At 46.3% G+C, this 27,769-nt stretch overlaps 1 protein-coding gene across 3 annotated transcripts in view; it reads right to left on the bottom strand.

Moving 5' to 3' along the window:
- zmat4a (zinc finger, matrin-type 4a) overlaps window positions 1-27,769 on the bottom strand; it is a 66,018-nt gene continuing 38,249 nt past the window's right edge. For 2 of the 3 annotated variants that reach the window (XM_076992240.1, XM_076992238.1), the window contains 2 exons: window positions 21,960-22,056; window positions 1-1,620 (listed from right to left, as the gene is read on the bottom strand). In XM_076992240.1, coding sequence (XP_076848355.1) covers window positions 1,593-1,620; window positions 21,960-22,056 — 125 coding nt within the window. In that variant the 3' untranslated portion in view covers window positions 1-1,592. Of the gene's footprint in view, window positions 1,621-14,069; window positions 14,198-21,959; window positions 22,057-27,769 lie in introns of those variants that run through there. The other variant, XM_076992239.1, reaches the window with a different exon arrangement.

Raw genomic sequence — 27,769 nt, 5'->3', positions numbered from 1 at the left:
TGGGTTGCAAGTATATTTTATTCATATTTACAATCGATCATATGGACCATAGCACAAGAAGGGTGCATTTTTAGTAGAAACAGGAAGGAGCCTGCTCTCTTAAAGGGAAATCACACAGACGTGTGCGCACACACGCGCACGTACACAGTTTAATTAAGTGCAACAAAGACTGGACGACTTGAACTTCGCGAGCAGCAAAGCAGCCTTGCAAGTCAAGAGTTATGCCGACAAACTGTTCGTGCACAGAACCAGTTAATATCGATTAACTTTATGTTATGTACACTGATCTGCGCTCATTTATTTAGACGATGTGCTGAGTATTCTAGACAGCTCACTCTCAGTCTAGATCAATATTAAACTGTCAGTGAGGGTTCATCATGGAAAATCCACTTAAGATTGGTGTTAATATGCGAGATCTGCTCCATGTTGGGTCTGAAAAGTATGTAACCAGAATTTTAAACATACGTATATATTTTAACCTGGAGAAGATTAATCTTCTTTAATCTCTCAATATAATACAGTATATTTATTACTCATTAAATGAAGGTCAGTAAAAAAGAAAAAAGAGAACAAAGGTGTAAACACCAAGGCAAACATTAAGGCGTTTAACATATGGGTTCTGCTGCATGGGCACATCTTTAATGACAGAATAAAAATAAATACTCTTTTCTAATAATGCATAATCTAGATTGTTCATTATAAAATGACAGCGTATTCTACCTACTATTACTTTATACTTTTAATGCCTATCAATTTCATAGTCACACAAAAAACGAAAACAATTTCAAGTTTGTGACGGTCACTAATGGGAGTGAAGTGAACACACCTTTATGATACATAAAACTAAACTGAGCCTCAAACGTAATTAGTTTGTTGGCAGCCAGTTCATTATGTAATATATGTAAGATTACATCAGGCATTTGTTTCATAATATAGCAAGGCATGAACTACAAAAGACTCACACAATCCTGTGTTTTTAGAACCCTGTTAACATTCCCACATTAGTTCCACAGTAGCCATTACTGCCTCATCCATTAAACAAATTAGAAATATGGAGAAATACACAAACAACTCTTCATTTTCAAATAAATAATTTTATCAGTAATAAAATTTGGCAGAATTTTGATATATATTGCTTAGATGGATCAAAGATTTTTTTTTGTTTTGGTCATGCAAAACACCTGAATTGTTAAACTTGATGTGAGTTTCAGTTTCTTGACCCCCAGACATACCACTAAGAGGAGACAAAAGACCACCAGAAGACAAAATGATGAGATATGGTTACCAAGGAGCTATAAATAGAGCTGGGGGGGTAAGTGGCACTGTCCATGGCACCCCATTTCTGTCCCACAGAGCTACTCAAATATATTCAGTCATGACAAAATGACACTTCTGAACAGGGACTGGGGTAGTAGCAGCAGATTATGAGCACCCCTGCAATTCCATATTGGAGGGAATGTGAAGACTCTTAGAAAATGGTCTCCTGGACAACAAGGTGGTAAGGAGAATGGGGGGGGGGGGCAGCTGAGAACAAGGGGCAAGCTAATCAAAGCTTGTCTGACATCAATCCAACTTCTGCTTCTTCACCGGCTTCACTGGACACATAACTGATTTTTTAAGCTGTAGAGGGAGAGACAGACAGACAGAGAGAGAGAGAAAGAGACATGAGATGACAGTAAATCTTGACATGCACTGTAAAACCATAGTGTATTTCCTCTGAGTAGCACCTAGGAAGTAGGAACACATATTCACAGACATTTCTCATGCACGGACACAGTGTATGCTCTCAGCACACACTCTTTTCCTAGAAACACTTTGTAGGCGTGGAGATAGACTCTACAGCCCCTCCGTTGCCATGATCAATTTGCGTTGGCCATCCTTGAACCCGTCCTACGGTATTTTTAGGTACACCACCCAGACACTATTTAGTCATCACTGTCAGTGGTCCTGTGCTCAGGAACTAACTAGTGGTGAAGGGATAGAAAAATCGCATGCATGCAAATTCATAGACTGCAATAGTACATTTATAAAATGCAAATATAATATATAGCCAAAGTATGTGGACACATGACCATCACATATAGAAACTTGTTGGACATCCCAGTCCAAAACTAAAGGGATGAATATCGAGATATTTGAGGCTATATTGGCCTCGGTTGGTCTAGGAAGGTTTTGCACAAGATGGCGGACTGAGAAGGGCAATTGTGAGGTGAGGCACCGATGTTGGAAGATAAATCCTGGCTCGCAAACATTCTAGTTCATTGTAAAGGTGAAACATTAACATTACCCTTTAGTGGAACTAAGGGGCCCAGCCAAAACCCTGAAAACTACACCCAGAATATTATTCCTGCCTCTGCCAAGATTATTAGGTGTACCTAATAATCTTAATGTAGATGTAAGGAATTTGCGAGATATAGCCCCTGAAGACATCTAATGATGCTTTGTCCCAACAATTATCAATGCTGTAATGTTGTTTACTAATGCCTGTGTCATGACACTTTGCCACAAGCCGTCTTATTAGCAAGAAACACAACAGGACGCCACTGTAAATGCCTCCGTTTTGGTTTCCTCTGTCTGAACTGGAGCAGCGAAGGGTCATTATCCCTCTTCCGCCACCAGTCCCAATCTCCTGCCTTTCCAACCTTCTTATCATGCACAATTGGGCTCCATTCTGCCCCTTCAGACTTGCCCCGCAGAGCCCAGACTAGCTGGAAGTTAATTGGCTGCCCATGAGGACAGAGTGATGTCACACAATGTCCTTTACGCTCAGCAGGAGGGCCCAGTCCATTAGCCCGGCCTAATGACGGGCCACAGTAGAGCGAGGGAGGGAGAGAGCGAGAGAGAGCGAGACCTGGAGAAAAGGCTCCTTGTACAGGAATGTCGTGCAGACGCATTACGGAGTTGACACATGACATGTCCGCAACGTAGGCCCACAGCTCGTCTCCAGGCAAACGTCTTCGGGTCAACTCTGTGGCTCTGTGCTGTCATTTCAACAATTCCCGTGAACAGCAAATGCTCCATTTCTTAGCGTTAGCGTGAGGAGTGACCATTAGGTCATAAGGATGCACTGACCTTCAGCTTGTAGGCTCATAGTAAGTCATAGTAAAGCCTGTGGATGGCACAGTTACAATATGGGAGTAGCAAACTACAGTGGAGTCATAGAAACTGCATCCAGTAACTAAAATATTAGGACAAAGCACAGTTCAGATGTAGTGTTGACTACTGTCAAATCTATTTCTGCTTGTGTGTTTGAACAATACTTCTAAGGATTAAGACTGCTAAGAGTTTTGGATTTGAGTCAAGGGCATAGCACTTGCTGAATTAGTTATCAAATGAAAAGGGATTTCTTTCTTATAAAGATTCTCATTGCCTACAGCTGTAGCTTCTTTTTTTGCTGGGTTTCTTAAAAGAAAGATCATTGTTGGTCTATCGAACATCACTGCTGTAGTTTGATGCAGTTGACAATGCCTTCTTAATAGATGCTGGGTTGCCGAGGTTACTGAAACCAGGGCAACGTTCATTTTGTTTACAGTGGACATGCATGTTGCACTTTTGTGATGGGGCTGACATCAGTAAACAGCTGCCACATTAATGTTTAAACGCTTTGTGCTCTCGGTAGCTTGGCTCAGGCATGCTGGGAGCTGTGGCAGAGCGAAAATGTGGACCGGCTGAAAGTTCCCAGGAGCTGGAACAGGAAACACTAAATTGGGGTAACAGTTGGCAATTTACATGTGTTTAACACAGGTTTAAATAAGAAGTCGAAATAGTGTCTCTGAAGCTATAATTAGAGTGACGCTATGTCTGATAGCCTCGGAGAGATTAAAAGCAAATCAAGGAGGTTTAATTACAATATCTAGTCCAAGCACGGGGGGGGGGACACATTCTTCTCTGCAAGGTGAAATAGAGCGTAAGTGCTTCATATGACATTTAAAGAGCTGTGTGTGGCTCATTAGATACAACAGGACAGAGAGAGTGAAAGAGGGGTGGGAGAGAGAGGGTGGGAGAGAGAATGGTATATTGTATATTCATTGCGTTAGTAGTAGAGCGCCGAAAAAAGTGTCTCGGTCTATTCTGTCCCCTGCTTTAAAAGGCCAGACCTCAAAGGGCAGCAGTCAGTCGATAAAAGACCATCTTTCTAAAATGGCATCAGCTCTGAGCTAGATCTGACCCTCCCCCACACACCACCTTCCATTTCCATGAGCACGGCCCCTCAGGCCAGAGGAAAGTGAACATTTGTACCTACAACAGCGAGTCTGTCTCTGCCACTCAACAGCCTCATCACTAATTTAGTGCCCTGTCGGGTGTAGGTTACCAATCCGGCCGGGTGGATCGGTGACAGACGGCACATCACCCCCGAGGCTCCGTCTCGCTCCCTGAACACGGTTTGCAGATTAACGTTATGTACGACAAATCGGATCCTTGCGTTACCAGCTTTGCGAAAAGTGGCCACGTCAGCTGGGTGCTCATTAATATGCATGAGCTGCCGGCATGCAGATGCTTGCGTTTCTGAGCGCCCCGTGTGATTCTTATCTTCATGGGGATTGCAGTTTATCGCCCTGACAAATCTGTGGCCGTAATCTGTTTGTTGAATCCTGAAAAATGGCTTCCGGGGAGCGAACCATCGGTCCGTTAGGCAGCCAGCGGGCGAAATGAGTGCTGAAACAGGTCGCGTCCGCCGCGAGCCGAATCGAGCCGCTCCCGGGCCCCGCCTGCGTGGCTGTGGACCTTCCGCTTCGTCCATGTAAGCTGTCTGCAAACGAATGCAAACGACACTTTCAAGCCAAAAGCAGCCAGCTTTATGAACGGAGCCTGCTCTGCCTTGCAGATGTGACCTCCGTCACCCCCGAACACTCCATCTCCTCCGTTGTTGACGGCTCTTTGAGGAGTGCAAAACGGGCCACTCGCCCCCGGGCCCTCGAGGACTTGTTAATGCAATCAGCATTCCTTCATTTCCTAAGCACTCAGTATTAAGCTCAGCCCTGCCCTGGAGAGCCCTTCTGTTCTGGAGGCTCCGCCCACCGTATGGCTCAACTTGGCTCAGAGATGCCACCCCACCCCCGCTCCACTCCCTGACAGAAAGCTCTTGCTCACTGCAAAGTGAATAGGTAATCACTCGAGGGAAAGTGGATCGACCTGGCTGACACTGACCCTGGTCAAAATGAAGCGGGGTGGGGGGGGTGCGGGGCGATAACCCGGCGAAGCGCCTCGGCCCGCCGTCTGCCCGCCCACTCGCCTGTTCTATTTTTGTTGTCTATTTGTTGTTGTTGTTGTTTTGGGGATGTCCACTTTGGCCGAAGACGGAAGCGCAGCGTTTTATCCCCTCGTCTGTCTGTGAGCGTTGGGTCATGGAGGGGGAGGGGAGGGTGGGGAGCAGATCTGTTTGCTGGGCAACTAAGCGGGTGTCTTGTAGAGAGGCAGAGAGGCCGGGCAAGCTCGGCAGGACGCTGTAGTAAAACAAACAGCATGAAGCTGGCAAACGAACCCCAGCTCCCCTCCTTTGTGCCCGTGAAGGTTTCACTCTCATGCAGGTCCTTGAACAGTCAAGTACAGTAAGCCAAGGTGAGCGCCTTAAAACCTGGAAGACATTTACTGTCTCTTTCACGTCATTTCACAGCTCCTGACTCCAGTGAGTGTTTGACCTCTTTGTGATATAGGTGTGAATTATTCACAAAGGTTTATCTGCCAGGGAATTTGCAGGCTGAATCCCCTTCGGATGAGCTTTGAAACGTCTTCAAGATCACACCCCTCACTTTGCTACTACCAGACTCTCCTCCACGTGGTCTCCTGCTGCTTCTGGGACAGCACAGATAGTCAATAATTCAAATTAAGTATGCAATAAAGGAGCCCAGAGACAAACCTTGTATAATAGCATTGATGGCTTTGGACTGTGGGGTCGAAATCAATTGCCGTCCTGCCTTCACAGACCCCTCCTCCCCTCTCTTCATCCCTCCTTCCCTGGCCATCTTCCTCCTCCTCCTCCGTCTCCCACCCATGTTCCATGGACGTTCCTTCTCCTGTCCGGCACCCCCGTTGCCAAATTGACGTCGGTAAAGCGTCCTGTCTAGGACGGGCCATATGCTTCCCTTCTCTGCTGCTGAGGGTCGGTCTGTTCCCCGCGCCGGGTCTGAACGAGAGGCGTCCAATCAGCACCCCTCCACCCCGCCCCACCACATTCCAATTCGCCTGATGCAAAAGACGGCCCAGCTCTAGGGGGCGGGTCTACCGTCTGTCTGCTGTCATCAAAGCTCGCACGCTTTCGTACACTTGTTCACCGTTTGTTTCTTTACTGCCTTGTGTGAGGACAGGGTGTCGTGACCCAGTAGATAAGGGACAGACCAGCTGTCCTGAGGCTCAACCCCAGGTGAGTCTCTGTGAGCTAAAGATGTGGCACCAGGGGCTTCAAGCTGAATCAATCAAAGTGAAACATGAAAGCGCTCTAATAGGTTTCCACCAGGCCCGGGAAGTTAGGATGGGGAATTAAAGGGAGATTTGTGCGTAGGAGCACGGCTACAGGATCTCCTGTGCTAAACTGTGGCATTTCACTTCTATCAATATCACTTGGTTCAATACTCATTATAGAATATGCAGAATATTCGCTGCCCTATGGGGTGAACAGCAGTCAGTTCTGACAGCCAGTTAGTAGGACGTGAAATTGAGGTAGACCATGTACCATATGGACCTGGCCACACTATACAGCTATACATAGATTGACAATCTCATCAGCAGACCAACCCCCAACAGGTTTAATGTCTCCCTCACCCCTCAACAATATGATGAGAAAACGTGTTCCTGCCCAGCATATGACACTATGAAAAAGTAAATGACAGGCAGCAGGGAGACGGGGAAAGCTGCACTGACACAGTAAATGACAGACAGCAGGGAGGCGGGGCTAGAAGCACTGACACAGTAAATGACAGGCAGCAGGGAGACGGGGCTAGAAGCACTGACACAGTAAATGACAGGCAGCAGGGAGGCGGGGCTAGAAGCAGTGACACAGTAAATGACAGGCAGCAGGGAGGCGGGGCTAGAAGCAGTGACACAGTAAATGACAGGCAGCAGGGAGGCGGGGCTAGAAGCAGTGACACAGTAAAAGACAGGCAGCAGGGAGGCAGGCCAAATGCAGCGACACAGTAAATGACAGGCAGCAGGGAGGCGGGGCTAGAAGCACTGACACAGTAAATGACAGACAGCAGGGAGGCGGGGCTAGAAGCAGCAACACAGTAAAAGACAGGCAGCAGGGAGGCGGGGCTAGAAGCACTGACACAGTAAATGACAGACAGCAGGGAGGCGGGACCAGAAGCAGTGACACAGTAAAAGACAGGCAGCAGGGAGGCGGGGCTAGAAGCACTGACACAGTAAATGACAGACAGCAGGGAGGCGGGACCAGAAGCAGTGACACAGTAAAAGACAGGCAGCAGGGAGGCGGGGCTAGAAGCACTGACACAGTAAATGACAGACAGCAGGGAGGCGGGACCAGAAGCAGTGACACAGTAAAAGACAGGCAGCAGGGAGGCGGGGCTAGAAGCACTGACACAGTAAATGACAGACAGCAGGGAGGCGGGACCAGAAGCAGTGACACAGTAAATGACAGACAGCAGGGAGGCGGGGCTAGAAGCACTGACACAGTAAATGACAGACAGCAGGGAGGCGGGACCAGAAGCAGTGACACAGTAAAAGACAGGCAGCAGGGAGGCGGGGCTAGAAGCAGTGACACAGTAAAAGACAGGCAGCAGGGAGGCGGGACCAGAAGCAGTGACACAGTAAAAGACAGGCAGCAGGGAGGCGGGGCCAGATGCAGCGACACAGTAAAAGACAGGCAGCAGGGAGGCGGGCCAAATGCAGAGACACAGTAAATGACAGGCAGCAGGGAGGCGGGGCTAGAAGCAGTGACACAGTAAATGACAGGCAGCAGGGAGGCGGGACCAGAAGCAGTAAACAGCAGTGAAGCAGTAAACAGCAGTGAAGCAGTAAACAGTGGCTCTGTGACGTTTGTGCCAGGAGACGCACACAGGACAATTTGGACCCACAGCAGGTAGAATTAGAGGTTGAATTTATTGCGCAAGGCTGAGAAACAGCCTGACTGTGGCGTTGGCGTCTTGCTGTTGAAGCAGCTAAAAGTTTCGCACACTGATTCAACGGAGGCTCGAGTCCCTTTTAAGACGACTGCACTGTAAAGGAAGGCAGGTCAAGCACACGAGAGTTTTAAATATCGGGGCACGGCGATCATCTCATATCTCCCCTGATTCAACCATACAGATACTCATTTTTAAAAGGTCAGACAATAGCTTTAATGAATAAGGAATTTAAGTTTCATTGTAAATAAGGACAATTTAAAAGAATTTACAGATCGTAAACTGAATCTGAGACTACTTTTAATATTACATACTTAATCTTGTAAAAGCAAAAATAAGATTTCAAGGATTATTAATCTGGAAGCAATAAAACAAACAATACAACTTTCTGAATTAAGTAATGAGCCTGTGGACAGGGGGGATTATTAACAATCAGATGTGGGGAGGAGGAGTCAATACACAGGATTCTGGGAGGTGTGTCCAGGCACGGAGTGGAGGCGGGGTCAGGCGCAGCAACCTGCTAGGAGGCGGGGCTAGGGGCAGTGGTATATGGCAAGAGGGAGGAACGGATCTTTGGTTCTGTGAGTGTTCTCTTCCGTGTCAGTGAATCCATTTCACCAACCACCTCCACGTCACAAGACATGAACACGCTAACAGATTCAAAACCAGACGGAATGGGAATATACGAAAACGGAGTCAGATGAGACTGCCTTGGTACGGCACAATAACCTTGAAAAATATGTTTACCTCCAATAACACTGTCTGGCACTTAAAATGGGTGGAGCTTGTAATTTGTGATACTGGGCCCATTAGCACTGTGGTCTATGCTGTGGTTTTAAACAAACCAATCACCCTTTTGCAGCGCTATTATGAAGATAAACAACACCCCAGGCAAATTATCTGGCAGCACTGTGTGTATATTTATACATGCTGGTGCATGTTTGTGTGTGCATATTTATGTGTATACATGTTTTTATGTGTGTGTGTGTGTGTGTGTGTGTGTGTGTGTGTGTGTGTGTGTGTGTGTGTGTGTGTGTGTACAGCAGAGCTTCGCAATCTGTCATTTGGTAACTGTTATGGCAATATTGGCCTTTGCAAAACTGATATCACAGAGCTGTAGTATGCAAATGAGACCTATAATGCTTTTATTGTGTGATGTAAGAAACCTCAGGTGTTCCAGGTGTTTACCCTGCGGCAGTTTGATTCAAACAATACAGCATTAATCATTTTGCTTCAAATTTGCTATCCGGTCTTCAACCATGTCACATTAAGGAGTCCCTGGCACAGATTTAATGTATTGAATGTCATAGGTAATATGAGTAAGCAGTTGCAGTTGTGGACAGGTGGGTGTACGTGTCTGCATGTGTGTATATAAAAATTTGTAAGACTACAGCCGGAGGCAGAGCTTTCTCCTTTAAAGCCCCCCAATTATGGAATAGCCTTCCTGCTCCAATCTGAGATTCTGACACAGTTCCAATCGTTAAATCTAGACTTAAGACTAACCTGTTTAATCAAGCCTTCAGCTAATATTCCCCTTGTAAGGTGTAGGGGCTTGGGGGCCCCCAGACGTTGAGATTTCTGGTAATCTGAGATGTTGATGCTGTCATCCAGCTGTGTCATGGCATCACTCTACTTGTGACTATGACTTGACTGGAAAGCAATGTCTCAGTGAGCCCTCATGCCTGTGGTCACCTCTGAACCTCTCCCTTTAGTTATGCTGCTATAGATTAGTCTGCCGGAGCCATATGCTGATCACTGACACATGAGCTATGTACGTTTAAATCAATGGTGGTTTAAATCCATGTCCACTCAGTCTGTATTTCTATCTTCTTGCATGCCTCCACCCAAGACGATTGGAGACAGGCACCTGCAGGCACCCTGGGGGATGGTCTGGCTTGCCGGTGGATGTGCTGATGCCGGGGTTGGATGAGCCGTTGCCACGAGGGGTCGTGCTGGTGCTGGCCCGCCTGAGGCCCACTGCCTGCACCGAGGGGACTGAAGCTGCTTGGCCGGGGAACAGGAGCCTTGACTGTTGCTGTGGAACTTTGAAACCACATTGCGGCCACGGACTTGTGTTAACGGGCCGCCCAATGGAGGATGGGTTCCCTTTTGAGTCTTGGTCCTCCCGAGGTTTCTTCCTAATCCCCACCCTATAGGGAGTTTTTCCTCGCCACTGTCGCCTTTGGCTTGCTCATTAGGATTCTGGACCCATACGATTGTAAAGCTGCTTTGTGACAACGTGTGTTGTGAAAAGCGCTATATAAATAACTTTGACTTTGACTATATTGCGATCTCCATTTCATGCATGCATGTGCGTACATGTGTGGGTGTGTGTATTTGTGCATTTGTGTGTGTCTATGTGTGTATGGAGGTCACAGCTGTTTGGCTGCTGGACCCTTGATAGATGGTTTAAAAGGGACAGTAGTTATGGCACATAGTAATCAGCCTGTCAGCTGGGCCTGACCTGTCACTAATGTATAGCAGGAAAAACGGGCCGGTTTCTCTCACCCCCCCTCTGTTGTTGAGTTGTCCTCTCTCTCTGCCTCCTCCCTTCTAATTAAACCATGTAGACCACTGCCCCTCATGCGCTGAACTACCAGGGTGTGTGAGGAGGCCCATACACACCTGAGGAGGACTCGGTATCAGCAAGCTGACACACACACACACAGGCTGCCAGGGGCATCATGGGAAAGGACTGTATGGCATACATATTCATTCTTTCGTTTATGAAACCTTACTACGCTTCAATGTCTCCGTAGTCTTACATGCCTCTGAATTTTCGTTTCGGCCTGTCAGAGGACCTCCTTTTCACTAGATCCCACAGCACAGTCTGTAAGTGTGCCTCCTTCTGTCCACACACACACACACACACACACACACACACACACACACACACACACACTCACACACACACACACACACACACACACACAAAATGAGGGGCCCAGGCAAGACTGGTAGAGCAGGGCCCAGGGGATGTGGAAGCAGGAAGGAGATTTGCAGAAGGGAGCAGGGTTCAGGTGGTGTTGAAGATGATGATGAAATACCAAACGGATTTGTTCAGAAACAGCCCAATATGAAACCGTCCTTGCCTGGCCAGGGAGGCTACAAAAAAAGTCAAGCAAAGCAAGTAACTAGTCAAACTGTCCGACTTTTGCCCAAGAGAAAGGAAACTAACTTAGGATGCAAAAGTGTCACAAAATTGAGTTTCCTGACCTCATGACAAACCAGGCAATTAAACCCTAATAGTTCATGTTCAATGCTGGGTCCTTCTCCACTGACAGTGAGACCACACAGCCTCTCTTGGGATGGAGTTATTCTTAGGTAATCCCTCATTAACTGAAGTTCCAAAGAACCTTGTTTTCCTGAAGCCACTGTAACTGGTACACTGAGTGAAATCCTCTATGTGACTTCTGTATGGAGAAAGCTTTCACCAAGGGACTCTGCCATACGCTGTTTCAGCAGGAATGACCTTTGGTTTTGGGTCTTTCTGACCAAATTTGGACGCGATGCTGATGTTGTGAGACTCTCAGAGCACTGTGTGGTGCAGTTGGCGGTTTTATTTAACCTTTTAACATTAACTAGAAACCAAACACATCTGAACATTTCTGAGAGCTGTTTCTGAAACCATTCTCAGTGACAGTGTTTCAGAAATCTTTCAGGAAAAAGTAAATTCTCCCTGTCAACACTTTTACCCTCAACTCACTGCTCTCAGAATGTCTTCTTACTGTATATTGCAAGCACACTGTTCTTGCATGAGTCTATATTTACCCACATGAGTCTATAGTTACTCACAAGGGTCTTTATAGTTGCCCACATGAGTCTCAATTGTTACCCACGAGTCTATATTTATCCACAAGACTCTAGATTTACCCACACATTTCAGTACATTTCAGTATTCTTTCTTGGTTCTTGAGTAGGGGTGGACTACCTGACTCTCGTGTGATCATGTACGTATTCCTGAACGTGGTCTCGCTACTGTCTAACAGTCCTTCAGGTGTTATGGAAAATGTTTCTCCAAGATTGGATGATGCATAGTTAAAGAGATGAGCAATTGTTCACCTCCAGAGTTCTTCTTCACTGTGCCTTGTGGTATGAAGGCAAAAGGATGTTCTAGGTCATGGTGCTCCACATTACTTGGTAAAGGAAAAATACCAGGTCCATCTTGCTGCTCCTCAAGCTGCTCTCAACAGTCCATTTGAACATGGCACGGGTTCAGCATTCAGTTATAGCAGATGTCCTTTTGATCCAAAACTCAAATTCCTACAGCATATTTTGGAGCGAAGTTTCTGAATGTAGCCGTTATGCCATGAGCTCCTCTCTGTTTCAACTGTTTCTGCTAAATCTTGGACTTGGGTCTAGTTCTTGTTAGCGTACGTTAAAAACTGACCATCAGTCTGCAGTCCTTTCATGGCCTGTGGGATGATGTGATAACGGAACAGAAGCCCTGAGACTCCTGCCTCAATACTACCTCCTTGCACTCTTCTCATCCCCTACGTAAACATCTGAACTACTGATTCAGTCAGCCCACTATAAGACGGATGGCACGGTGCTGACGTCACATGCTGTATTCCATTTTGCCTCTTGATTTTGGCCAACTCAGATTGTTAATTGTGGCAACCCCTGAATACTGAAATGGCCACACTGGTTGTGGAGTTGTCGATACACCTTCGTCCACATTGAATGTGCTGTGATAATAAACAAGAACATTTAGCCAAGAAATGATCCTGCATAGTCCACATGGATAAAAGACCATGGCCTTTCACAACATTCCTAGTGGTGTAATGGTGGGGGCATTCTGTTTTCAGACTTACTTCCCCATGTTGACCTCTATCTCTAGCTCTTGGTCCATGGCTGGCCACCACAAGAAGGATCAAGATCTTTCTTCCTGGACATACTTGGTTGTAATTGAAGCAGCATTTTCAATAGGCCTGATGATTTCTGAGGAGGAATAACAACCCAAGCACCCCAAAGGATGCAGCCATCTTGCGTACTCGGTGCCTGTTGTAGAAGACGTGTAGAAGACGAGGGTCTTTGGTCTCAAGACAATGCTTGCAAAACTCTCAAATGCTTGAAACAAAACATCTTTGAATGTCTATTTTTGAATTTGGGACATTTTTACTGGTGTGTCACCCATCACGGCCATAATCAGAACTGGGTTCTTTATTTATTTCCTGGTTCTGACATATGAAGTCTACTCAGCATCTGCATTGCAATCATATCTGCTAAGCTATGTTCCTATGTCCCAGATACTGCATTCCTCAGGAAAGGTGCACATGCTTCTACCAGCCGTAGATCAGCTTCCTCCAGGCTTCTTAACACAACACTCACATTTCTGAGATGTTCTTCTCTACTGGCACTCAGTCATCCAAGTGCATTTCCACTTTGGGATTGTCCTCCAACAAGCCCTACATCTTTTGTTGAAGTATGGCTAGTGCAGAAGACACCTCAGAAGGGATACGATTGCCAGGGAACATCTCCTTGTGGGTATATACAATCAGGGTTGCTCGTCCAGAAGTATTCGATGTATGTCGGAGATCTAACTTTCAAAACTGCTGGCCCCCAGATAAGACAACAAATAAAGTCCTTTAGTTTCAATATAAAATACTGCTTGAAGGAAGGAATCTATTTACAGTAAATTTATAGACATTGCAAAGCCTAACAGGACCATTTGGCTTCAGAATGGGCACCACTTGAGCAGCCCATTCTGAAGCTTTAACTGGGACAATAATCCCTCCTTTCAATTGGCAAGTGACTTCAGCCTCGACCTTGGGGTGCATTGCAAAAGGAACAAATCTGTCCCAATAAAATCTAGGAGTGGCATTGGGCACAACATGCCACCCTTACAGCCTTACACTTACACTCTTAACACTAGGGATGTAACGATGCATCACAATACAGTTAATAATGCAAATATATCACAACTGAAATCGATTGAGATGTAAAATGAATCGATATCCTTTTTAATCAGCAGAGGACGCTGGCGCTGTCTTCCCCGTTTGTTTGACGCCAGTAAATTACGTTAGTTGAATGCAATACAAATATGTCGACGGAGCCTCAGGACGTGGAACACGAGGATGCCCCAATCCATTTTAAATCAGAGGTGTGGCAGCATTTTTGGCTTCCTTAAGACAGAAAATGAAAAAGGTGAGATGATAACAGACAAAACAAAACCAGTGTGCAAATACTGCAAGAGGACACTGAACTACACAAATAGCACAACAAACATGGTGCAGCATGTATCCCGGCACCACAGTGAGAAGCTCTGCTCAACACCGCCTAAGCGCTGCTGCTAAAACACTGCTAAAAGGCCAAATCACGCTAACAAGCACATTTACACAACCTCTCACCCAAACCAGTGTGAGAGCCAAAGAAATTACGAGCTGCATTGGCAATTTCATGGCAAAAGATATGAGGCCATTTTCCGTAGTTGAAAATGAGGGATTTCGGCTATTGGCTATTATCGGCTATTGGTCAACACATTGGAGCCTAAATACTGCATTCCTTCACGCCCCCACTTCAGCCAGACTGTAATACCAGCGCTTTACCAAGAAACTAAATTAAAGGTGATTCAAATCTTCAGAAAAGCGGATAGCTTGTCGATTACTATGGACATGCTGATGTTAACTCCTACCTGAGGCGCACCATCTGCACCGAAGGGACTGTGACTACTTGGCCGGGGAACAAGAACCTTAACTATAACTGTAGAACCACCTTTTGACCACAAATACGGACTTGTGTTAATGAGCTGCCCAATGGAGGATGGGTTCCCTTTTGAGTCTTGGTCCTCCCGAGATTTCTTCCTAACATCTAGGGAGTTTTTCCTCGCCACTGTCGCCTTTGGCTTGCTCATTAGGGATCTGGACCCATACGATTGTAATGCTGCTTTGTGACATGTGTTGTAAAAATGCTATATAAATAAATTTGACTTTGACATCTGGACCTCCAGGGCGACTCAGTGTTATCTCACCATCACAGCCCATGCCATCACCACTGAGTGGGAGATGGTGAGTTTCGTTCTTCAAACTTTTCGAAACTTACACTGGGGTCAACATCGCTGAAGTTCTTAAATCTGCTGTGACTGAATGGGGGCTTGGAAGGGCTAACCATGGAATTGCTGTTGTTACAATTAGAGGCAATGCGAGAAATATGGATGTTGCAGTCAGAGAGGCTGGATTAGCACCCCATATCAAGTGTTTTGCCCATTCCATAAACTTGGCCAGCCAAGCAGGTTTGAGTGTACCCCGCATCAGCCGATTGCTGGCTAAAGTGAGGCAGGATGCAGCCTTCTTCCACCGAAGCACCACAGAAACTGCCGCTTTAGCATCCAAACAGAAACAGCCGAATATTCCATCATATAAGCTAATCATTGATATGCCCACACACTGGAACAGCAGTCTGGACATGGTCGAACGCTATCTTGAGCAACAAGCAGCAGTAGCAGCAGCTCTCCTCAGCACAGACATCCGACGAAATGCCCGTGAAATTGATACTCTGGATGGCTCAGATATCCGTGATGCTGAGGACTTGGTATGGCTGCTTAAACCTCTAAAAACCGCCACCACCATGCTATGTGACGAGAAAACCCCAACTGCATCTCTCATTGTGTCATTAAAGCATATGGTTGAGCAAAGCATGTTACCCAAAGAAGATTACTCTCTCACCGTGAGCAACATGAAGAGAGCCATACTCAACAATCTTGCTGGCAGATACACTACGGAATATAAATTCCTGCTGGAATGCACTGCATTAGATCCCAGATTCCGAGCTCTACCTCATCTAGAGGAAAACCTGCGCAAAGATGTGTTCCACAGGCTAAAGGAGAAAGTTACCCAGTTGGAGAAGGTATTTATTTTACTCTCTTTTTCTGAATGTGTGTATTAACTTTCTAAACAACTATATATGGCAAATGTCTTTTTTCTAAATATCTTTAAATACAGTGTTTCCTAATGTAAAAATAATAATAATAAATAAATAAATAATAATAATACTAAAGTGTTCCTTCAGTGAGAGTTACTTGGTCTTTTGTGTTTCTGTTTATTCAGAGTGCAGGAGGCAGATGAGAGGGGAGCAGGTAGCAGGTAGCCAGACCCTTGCAGCAGAGCAGTCTGCAGAGTGGACGGACACAGCAAGAGCTGACCTGAAACAACCTCCTCCCAAGAAGACAGCACTGGAAGATCTCCTTGGAGGGCCTTTTGCTGAACCAGAACTAGTACAATCAATCAGTGGGATTGAGGCAGAAATGGATAAGTACCGAACTGAAACACCCATTTCCCCGCACAGGCTGTCCGCTCAAGTGGTGGAAAGAAAATTCTAAGCTGTATCCACTGCTTTCCCCTACAGCAAAATCATACCTTTCCACACCAGCCACCTCTGTCCCCAGTGAGTTTTCAACAGCAGGTGACATTGTGAATGTCCAGAGGTCTCTGCTTCTGCCTGAAACTGTAAACATGCTGATATTCCTTTAAAAAAAAAAACTTGTAAATTCCAAGATGGGAGGAGCACAGGCAAAGCCGGAGTTTATTTGTTACAATTGTATTTCTTTTGTGCTTTTGTTTATTTGACATACAAAAAGAAATGTGCAGCATTGTTTTTTGCATAAATTGCATCCTACCTCAGAAATAAAAGGGGATTCTTTAATTTGATAAGAAAAGATAAGCAAAATACAGCATTTTGTAGTTTTGTTGTATTCAAATAATAAAAGGAAACTTTGTTTGTTTATAATTTGTGTTCAGTTTGATTTTGTAAAAAATAAAAATAAAAAAAAAATCGGGAGAAAATTGTATTGTGAGGCCAGCATCATGAATCGCACTGCATCGTGAGTAGAGTGTATCGTTACATCCTTACTTAACACTCATACACTTACACTTACACACTTAAACCCTTACACTCTTACACTCTTATACTCTTACACTCTTACTTACACTCTTACTATAGTATGTAGTTCGAGCTCGATTTGTTTGCCCCGTACCGGCCCCTCATTTATGGCCACATTTTTATATCCATAGGTAACATAGGTTAGTCCCAGGGGCTGGAGGTTAATCCCAAGGGCTGGAGGTTAATCCCAGGGGCTGGAGGTTAATCCCAGTCGGTTTTGGAGTTGTGAGATGTTCTCAACACATCACATCACAGCCTTGACGTTCTCTTGCAACTTGTTCATAGCGTGATTTTAAGCAAACTGACAAACATGAGATTTTGTCTGATTTGTGTCTGATAATAACCTTATGTTGAATTTTGTGATCATTTTTTCCACACACTAGGTTCTGGATTTCATGCTAGGATCTCAGAGCACGTCCTCCTGTGAAGTGTGGGAAGGCACTCTTTGCAGCTCAGCCACACATTCTGCTGCTATCTTCTTCAGCTGGTGTGTGTGAAAGGCAATGTTAAATTGCTGGACAGTTTCACTTGGTTTCAGGTTAAAACGGTTTTTAAGTAGATCCGAGCCCTTCGAATAAGCAGCCACTGGGTTTATCCAGACTGAGCAAATTCCTCATTAAACCGTATGTCTGTGCACCGACTATGCAAATGAGAACTGATGGCTTTCTGTCTTGATTATCATCTCCATTCGCAAGACAAGAAGGGCTCCGTTATCTCACAGTACTGCTCTCTTCTCCTCTCATGTTTAAACATTCTGGTCAGATTCAGGACCTTTGGCCGACTCCCCTCTTGAGATGGTTTTGTGCATAGGCTTGTTTTTGTCATCTTTGTGAACTATGCACCCCCCCCCCCCCCCAAATATGTGTTACATCCATCAAATATCTCTCCCTCTTGTATGATTCTGGCAATCATGTGTCTCCATATGAGACTAATATGGTAATGGCTTTTGGATGAGAACAGAAAGGTTGTAGCAGAGATATTGTCTGAGAACCATAAAGCTGCAGTGGATCAGGGCAAATCCTCCCACCCTTACTTTGACCCCTCCCACCTTCACCATGACCCCTCCCACCCTTACTTTGACCCCTCCCACCTTCACCATGACCCCTCCCACCCTCTCATTTACCCCTCACACCCTCTCTACGACCTCTGCAGCAGAGAGTGTTACAAGAATTCCTTCATGCCCAGGGGTCAGACTGTACAACTCCCTACTGTGTGTGTTCCAATACAATTATTGTGTTAATTCAGCTAAGTATTAACATAAATAGCTTATATTTATTTACTTATGGTCTTACTATTTGTTTTGCACTTGCTCTAATTTTTCACTTTTACACACAACTATAACGATACAGTCTATTGTTTCTACCTGTCTATCTATTATAAGAAAACACTGAGATTTCAGTTATGTAAAATGAGGCATTACAGTATGGGTCATTTAGTCTCTGCTTCCACTACAGTGCCCCCTGCAGGACCCTGGAGTGCAAACAATTTACTGATTTATTTATGCAAATAAGTTTTCTCAAATTAAACTTGAATTATGGGCCTGGCGAGGTGCGACGAAGTGCAAGATAATCTAATCTGGACCACCTGTGTGACAAAATCTATTACAGACAGCTTGACAGTTATAAGAGCTGACATTTTACGAATACTGCTTGAAACGGAGCCTAGAGCACTTTGACCAGCATACAGACACACACATTCACACCTTTCCAACCCCCACTGTGGTGGCGCACACACACATGGCCTGGCCAAAATATGCCCTGTATATCTGTGTGCGCGTGTGTGCGATAAGGTCCAGGACCCAGCTCTGTGCCTGAGAGGGGCGTGGCCGTGGGAGGTGATTAGCAGCTCTGTGCCTGAGAGGGGCGTGGCCGTGTGAGGTGGTTAGCAGCTCTGTGCCTGAGAGGGGCGTGGCCGTGGGAGGTGATTAGCAGCTCTGTGCCTGAGAGGGGCGTGGCTGTGGGAGGTGATTAGCAGCTCTGTGCCTGAGAAGGGCGTGGCCGTGTGAGGTGGTTAGCAGCTCTGTGCCTGAGAGGGGCGTGGCCGTGGGAGGTGGTTAGCAGCTCTGTGCCTGAGAGGGGCGTGGCCGTGTGAGGTGGTTAGCAGCTCTGTGCCTGAGAGGGGCGTGGCCATGGGAGGTGGTTTCGGCTTAGCTGGAGGACCCACAGGGGCAGATGGAGTGCAGGGTGGAAAGAGGGGGGAGGGGACTGTAGACCAGGAATGGGGGAGGAGTCTAAACAGGGAAGGAGCATCAGGAATTAATGGAGCTAGACGACTGCACTGTACTTGAATGCTTGAATTTGTGCGCACACACACAAGTGTGTGTGTGTGGGTGCTTGTGTGTGCATGGGTGCACTTGTACGTGTGTGTTTGCATGTTTCTCTGTGTGTACTGAAGTATCGTGACATGTCAGCTGTTAGCAAGCATCTCCCCCTTAGACACACAACCCAGACCTCACACTACAAAGTGGAGTTTCCATGTTCTCCCTGTGTTTGCGTGGGTTTCCTCCGGGATCTCCGGTTTCCTCCCACAGTCCAAAAACATGGAGGTTAGGTAAATTGGCAGTCCCAGACAAATTCTCCCTGAGTGTGTGTCTGTGTCAATAATACAATACAATAAAAAGTATTGTGTGTGTGTGTTTGTATGTCCAGTGGGGGATGGTGCTCTGCCACTAGGGTCTGTCCTCTCTCCCCTTCCTGCACCCCATTCAGTCCCCCAGGGGGCTGTGGCTTCCGGTAGAGAGTACGCTGTGCGCAATTGGCTGCTGCTTCTCGCCGGTGTGTGTGTGATTGGTTGTCTGTGACTTGTACCTGTGTTAAATTGTAAAGCGCCTTGGGAATTTGGAAAGGCGTTATATAAATCGTACATTCATTCATTCATTCATTCATTCATTCATTCAAAGTCACTCTAACATCACCCAACAGGCTCTTCTCTCATTAGGTCACTCTCGGGTCATTATCACCTCATTGATAAGTAAAAGCAGGAAGTTCGGAGTAGGAAAAAACGAAACATGTTTGACACCTGACAGATGAAAAACCTTAAAGAACACAACCAGTCGATTGAATCTAAAGCACTATTTCAGAATCCTTGCTTGCATTCAAATGTGCAAAATACACCAATAAAATATAATTAACAAGCAACCAGAATGCATGTAATAACCTTTAAGCCCAGCTTGGGGAGTGTTTTCCTACACCTGCTACATTAATCTTTACATGCATGGGTGTTCCATAAGCTGTTTGTACACACTTCAGGCCTCTAACATGATTCTGCTATGATGACATAAAATACCCAATTTATTTAACTGACAATAACCAAATAATAGAATAAAACACATTTATATACACACACTAGAGTTCTGAGGTATGCATTAATGGGGTCATATTTCACAGGTCATACTGTTAAGGCTGAAGTGTTTTTGTATTTCAGAGGAGTGGCTACAGTGGGGAGGGAATATGGGACAGGGACGAATCATGTCCCCTGGTATTCAGGATGGGGACAGATCCTGTCCCTTGGTATTCAGGATGGGGACAGATCCTGTCCCTTGGTATTCAGGATGGGGACAGATCCTGTCCCTTTGTATTCAGGATGGGGACTTTGTTGTTCTCTTTGGACCTTAATGCATGGGGCATATCCATGCTGCCCAGGATAGGCCATCATGCACCCACCATGTTGCCACGTTGTGTGAACAGCCAGAACACTTATTTATTCAATTTGAAATTCAAAAGCTGTATTTTTCTGGGAATAGCACTCCTGGAAGTGAAGATGGTGACGTGTGGAATAATAACAGAGATAATGACACGCTGTCACAGTCTGATGGGGGAAAACTAACAAAAGGTAACAGGCTTGGGCTAGTAGGAATAATGCTAGCCTGTGGGCTAATGAGAATATCTGGACTATCTGCCATCCTTTGGGCTAATGCTAATGTCTGGGCTAATGCTAGCATGCAGGCTAATACCTGGTGAACAATAACTACCTGCACTAATATGTGGCATATGAATGCCAACTGACAACCATTGGTGAACATGGTTCAATTTGTCAACTACGCCAATCCAGATGGTGTAAGAGGACTTTTACACCATTTTGCTGTTTCTATTGCTATGGCTTAGCTTAACAGTCCAGCAAGGAGGATAATGTTCTTGCAATAATCTTAATGCTTAACCACTAACCAGATTAGCGCTTAACCCCTAAACAGTTTGGGTACTAATAGGAGCTAAATTACTTCATCTAAAAACCTGATCTTGAACCAGATTCCCTAGCTAAATTCATTAGGCAACAAAGACCAAAACCTGTTCCCAGGACACAGTCACCCTTCTGAGAAGGATGAAGTTATCAGATAAGTTTTGTACCATTTTGCAAAAGGGCTGCTGCAGGCTTCGTGGCGGGTGATTAGCATAGGAATGTTAGCAGGGAAAATGGCTCAATTAGACACATTTAGGAAGTAATGACTTCTAAACCATCCATAGTGAAGTGGAGGGTAATCAGAGCAGGCAAGAGAGGTGCTGCCAAGCTCAATGTACTACAGCCTCTCTCTCTCTCTCTCTCTCTCTCTCTCTCTCTCTCTCTCTCTCTCTCTCTCTCTCTCTCTCTCTCTCTCTCTCTCCTCTGTTTTCCTCTGTCATGCTCTCTTTCCTGCTGCCTTTCTCCCTTTTTCTTTTTTACAAATCCCAAAATTTGGGAAGATTTACCTCTGGAAAAAAGGTAAGTGGTGTTGGTGGGCAGCCACTGTTCAGCCCTCCTCCCAAAAAGGCAATAACCAATAATCAATAACCAATAATCAATAATCAATAACCAATTCAGTGAGTCGGACTGCACCTAAAACAGCTCGGCACTGTTCCCTCCTGCCTCCTTTCCAACACCGCATACGTGCAAAGCGTCTGTCCGTCCCGAAGGGGAACCGTGCCACAATGGTTGTGCTAGCCTGACATGCCAAGCCTTGTCCTGTGCCACACAAGTCTACATATAGCCTCATAGTTTTGTCCTGTGGTGTCACATAGCCGTGCAAGGAACACTCACTTGTTTTGGTGCTTGGAGCCCTGCAGGTGAGCGTGGTACTGTGCCACCGAGTTGAGTGTCACGCTACACACGTCGCAAGTGTAGCTGCGCTTCAGTCCTGCGGAGAAACCGTAGACACACAAGCGGTTAGCTGTCGGGACACGACCACAAGGTGACGCGGCGTGACTGCCGTAGCTCAACACACCGCCACTTATCACCGCACTATGCACCATCACTCACGACGTGATATGACAATGAAGCACGATACAACACTGCACAACATGTCACGACATGACACAACAAATTAGCACAGCACACAGTAGATAACTCTGAGTCCTCGATCCAGCCCAAGGGAATCAGATAAAGGAAATGAGCTTTGGGACTTATGGCAACATCAATCATTTTTAGCTGCAGTAAAAAAACAAAAAACTAAAAAAAAACAATGCCTTCAAATTCTTCATTTGAAGTAATTAGGAGACATGACATTAGGTCATTATTAATTGCAAAGTAATTTCCAGATAAGCTGGTCCCTCTACACTTATGAGCCACTACAATGTTTTATACGTTTGATAAGGCAAATCTCATGAGCAGACCAGAGAGACACCACCTCGTAATCTGCACTGCAAACAGAAATAGCTGGTGTCCTTCAGGCCTGCCTGTGTCCATAGTGTCCGTCAGGCCTGCCTGTGTCCATAGTGTCCGTCAGGCCTGCCTGTGTCCTTAGTGTCCTTCAGGCCTGCCTGTGTCCATAGTGTCCTTCAGGCCTGCCTGTGTCCATAGTGTCCATCAGGCATGTCTGTGTCCATAGTGTCCTACAGGTCTCTCTGTGTCCATAGTGTCCTACAGGTCTGCCTGTGTCCACAGTGTCCTTCAGGCATGTCTGTGTCCATAGTGTCCTTCAGGCATGTCTGTGTCCATAGTGTCCTACAGGTCTTCCTGTGTCCATAGTGTCCTTCAGGCCTGCCTGTGTCCATAGTGTCCTACAGGTCTCCCTGTGTCCATAGTGTCCTTCAGGCAGGCTGGGAGAAGAGTGGGTCAATTAGGCCTGATGGAAGTGCTGGCTGAGGTGGGAATGATCACACCCATCTCTCTCTCTCTCTCTCTCTCTCCCTCTCTCTCTCTCTCTCCCTCCCCCTCTCTCATGTTTATTTCAACTGTGGTTTGCCATGGGTTAACTATCCACTGCGGCTCCTGGTTCTGCCTGATCGACTTTCCTGATTATCACTCCCTGAGGACACGTTTGTGTGTGTGTGTGTGTGTGTGTGTGTGTGTGTGTGTGTGTGCGCGTGTGCACATGTGTGTGTGTATGTCTGTGTGTGTGTGTAAATGCATGTGTGCAACTGAAGGAGAATCACTTAAATGTCTCAGAGTCATTACTCTGCATCCCAGTGGTCCTGTGCCACTCGGTACCACTCGGTGAACTGAGACAGGTGTGTGGTGGGCTGCAGACATCGTCGCTTTGCTCTCCCCTCTCCGCTCTGTGTGAAGTGCGGAGTAACATTTGGATTGTCCGACAGACCCACCTCGTTACTTTGGCACAGGGCTACCGATGGAGTCAGACCAACAGGCCACAGCTTGGCTCCCGGAGGGACTTCATCAGGACAGACAAACCCCCTTCACCTTGTCCTGCAGTTAGCCAATCCGCCATTTGTTGACTTCAGTGTCCTGGCATCTGGCCGATCGAACCATCATGGGCCACGGCTCTGCGGTTTCAGCGTTCTCCTCACCTGCACACTGCTGCTAAGGAACAGCCACCCTGTGCAGTTACTGTCATGTTGGAGTAATGGTACCAGGCCCAGACCTCTAAGTGGCCCAAGGAGCAGAAGGTCGGGCCGACACGATCGCTTCCTTGTTGTTCACGCTGTTGCCCTTTTGGTCCAGACTGCAAGGAGCAGTAAATACACACTGAGCCCTGAAAGCCCAGGAGCCCGATTATCTCCGAGCTCCGAGAGCAATCTGGAGAGTGAAGGATAAGAAAAGAAAAACTCCTCCCTAGTATTACAAACCCAAAAAAAAATCCCGGCATCAATGGCAAAAATGTCTCCTGCTGCAAAAATTGGGATGTGGAAAGTTGCTTTAATTACCACTTAGTTTGGGGACACAGCCACAATAAGCATAATAATGCATAAATAAATGCAAGTTAACAAAGTTGGAAAGTGGGTAAAGTTTAAAATGACATAAGTAAGCATTGGGTAGTATGAACTTCAGAATTTGAATGTGAAATTCTGGTTTCCGGAGAGTTTTTCATAGTGGCCTGTATTCACAAGTATTCTTAGATTACGAATGCTGATCTAAAATCAGATTACTGTCTTATTTCCTTATTTACTTACCGACATGAGCTGATCCTGGATCCACACTGCTACTATGAGAAGATTTGTGAATGCAGGCGAGTGACTTAGTTTTCTTTATTTGCCTCTGAAACAGAAGGCCAGCTGAGCCTGCCTATTCCACTCAGGCCTTTTGCTGTGACCAATCAGATGGCTGATATCTCAGGATAGTGACTGGGGCGGGGCATGAGGCGGGGCATGAGACATCCATCAGAATGCAGGGTGCCACCCCGGCCGTGCGAGAGATGAACTGGCGGGAGTCTGGCTGCGATCTGAGACCTGCGACTGTCTCATCCGTGTCCGTCCTCCGCTAGCATCCGCACAGGAGATGAGCCACATTTATTTCTCCCGGGACTCCACGTCAGACTGGATCCTTCTCACTATTTGTATTACTTACATCTGAGGCGAGGGCATTGTATCTTCCCCAGTGCCCTGTGTACAAAAAAAAACCTCTTGCTTTTCAGCAGACATGATGAATCGAGGCCTTTTCCGTCTACATGGATTTCATTTTTTTCCCTATTTAGATTAAACTTTCAGCCAATGTGACCCATTTTACTCATTTCTCTCAGACGTGTTCTCAGAAGACGTCATACTGGACGTCACCCTCGCAGCCTTCCCGGAAAAATACGGGACAGGTTTACCGTCCTTGGCGACGTCCGGCATGGTGTCACTAACCCAACACCATTAGGCTGTCATTAGTCCATCTAGAACCAAACACTGGGATTTGCTGGGTCTGACCTGCTCTCCTGGTTGGGTACCCCATGGCAAAACGCTCATGAGCATTTTACCCACTCCTTTGTCCTGCGAAACCTCTCTCCGGTGACCGCGTGCCGAACGGCCAGCCCTCGCTAAGCTCCATCTGCTCTCTGGTGAGCCAGCCAAGGCGGAGGAGCGTGTGATTGGACAACGCCCGAGGCACTGCGGCCAGAGACGGCAGGTGCCGACCGTCCAGTGCCTACCGGACCCGATCCTTTCTGGTCATGACGATACAACGTATTACGGAAGCCCGAGGGGCCCAGCGTGCTGTCCCAGCTCTGGGGCAGATGCGCTGGCAGTCGCCAGACGCTAATGGAGTGACACATACTGCTTTCTGATGGTCGGTTTCCCGATGGCATCGCACCAGTTACGGCGTGTCATGAACTGGGAGCAGAAAGGTGCTTGAAAGGGAAGGGCGAGAATTAAAAACCCACATGTGTGCAATAAAAGGCAGATGGTGTAAAAAAATAATAATCTGATCACGCTGATCCGTTTATGTAGCGGATAAAGCACACCATCCGTGTCAAATGAAAAGGGCCTGAAGCTAAGGCAATATTAGCAGATGGGAAATGCTTTGACACAGTCTAATTAGCATCTCACCTTACTGAGTCTAAGTGCTTCTTAGCTTCGTTTTAAAGACACAAGTCAGGGTTAAGTTCTTGTGATGTTCTTCAACCATGAAGTTGCTCTGCAGCGTTACAGCTGCAGACGAAACAAAGCTTTCCAAGCCTACCAATCCACAACCAGCCACAGGATTCCCGAAAGCATAGTTGTGAAATGGCTGAACAAAAATCACACTGACTGCTCTCTCGCTCTCTCTCTCTCTTTCTCTCTCATTTACGGGTGATCTTTGCACTGTGATGCTTTTGGTAAACCCAGATCAAGTGGTTCAGTGGAGCGTCATGAAACGTAAGCAGAATGTGACGGCATGCAACAACAGCACATAAAGGACAAACTACCTCTATGTTGGCATGGCACAAGCTCTTTAAACCCCCCATAAGACTTCATTATCCATTGCTCATGCTGCTGTGTACTTGGGAGGTAAACAATATTTAAAAATGATTAATAAAATTAATGAAACAGATTGCATGCATTAAAATGAAAAGGTCAGATGGAGAACACTTAAATCTTCTGAGTTGTCAGTCACAACAAATTTACTCTACTCATGCAGTGATGTCATGTATATTTACTCTAGATGACATCTGATGCTTTAGATTGACCCAGGATCAGCTCCTGACCCCCATAATCTTTTATTAACAATCTTAAGACACATTGGAGAACTGTTTTCCGATCAATAGGGACACTGTTCCTGTTTCTCCTTGGAGGTGGAAGGAGAGGTCCAGATGGGCAAAACTGGGCTCTGAAAAGCCCCTCACTGGGGTAAGGGTAGTGGGACTCAACATGACAGGTTTCATCTACTGTGCTGCATCTCAAATGAACTGTCGGGGAGATGCAATTTGTGGCTGTGTGCTGAGTGACAGGCATGCGGACGGAGCTAAAGAGAGATGCGGTGACATCAGTCCGTCCGAACGACCCGCTGCAATCACCGCTCCGGAACAACACGCCAGCGTGACGGATGCTACCGCGGGGTTTCTGCTCGTCGGCCAGAAGGGGGAAAACGTGGAATCCCAATGTGACAGCCAGACAGGACGTTTTAATCAGCGTCAGACTGAGCGTTCTATCAGGAGAAGCTGAAACCATGCAGAGCATCTCATGAAACAAGGTGACAGAGCTGAAGACAGATATCACTACTAAAATACTCCTAAAATACTATTTAAATACATGTGCTGTAACCTATAATTCCAGGTGTCACAGTGACACAGACACGGAGTACTAATCAGTGCTTCATCCCGCTACCGTATAATGATTTGTTTGAGTTGCGGTGCTGTGGTGCGTTTGCCACGATGATCGTGGCCTGAATTTCAACTTCAATAGAATGGTCAAAGCAGAGGGCAGGTATCCAACATCCACCCATTTGCCCCACAGTGGTTCCGCATGATTAGCGTAAAAGATCCATTTTATGATCATCCACGCACTTTTAAGGTTGCCAGGAGAACTGACAGAGCAGAAGGAGAGAGGTTAATAGGTCAGTGTTTGGAATCGCAAGCGTGTCTCCATTTAGCAAAACCAGTAGAGATAAACTGAGCGGTAGAGGAAGTTCTGTGGCATACCCACTTCCTTGAAAGATCCAGGTGCAGTGACAAGATCGGGGACACTTAGAATTCAGGCTGTGGAGTGACCCAACGGTCAGCAAACACCAGAGCCATGACAAGACAAGGGGGGGGGGGGGGGGGGGGGGGTTCTCTTTTAAATGAGGCGCATGCACACACACACACACACACACACACACACACACACACACCTTAGTCTCATGAAGTTGTGCACACCACAGGGCCTCACCCCTGTTTTATTAATGACTGCAGGTGGAGCTCAGGGAAAGGGGGGGGGGGGGTGTTGGGGTTTCTCTTGTGCATGTTGAATACAGAGAGTGGGATGAGTATAGAGTGGTAAAGATAAAGAGAGGGACACAGAGAGAGATGGGGATGTATTAGTACGGTGTATAGTGGCTGGCCTGGTCACAGATGAATAGCCCGAGATGCTCCAGCAATCTACTTCATCGTTTATTTTTCACTTGTTTATGAACTGATGCTGGATGCTCAGGCAAAAAAAATTAACTTCTGCGCCTTTTCAGCCTCATAGCGTGTCAGTATACAAACGGACCGGCTTTAAATGAGCTGGTTCTCCTGC

This window comes from Brachyhypopomus gauderio, unplaced genomic scaffold (assembly GCF_052324685.1).
Source record: "Brachyhypopomus gauderio isolate BG-103 unplaced genomic scaffold, BGAUD_0.2 sc91, whole genome shotgun sequence".
Taxonomy (NCBI): Eukaryota; Metazoa; Chordata; class Actinopteri; order Gymnotiformes; family Hypopomidae; genus Brachyhypopomus; species Brachyhypopomus gauderio.
The sequence above is the reverse complement of the archived record's forward strand: the minus strand, read 5'-3'. Positions and strand labels throughout refer to the sequence as shown.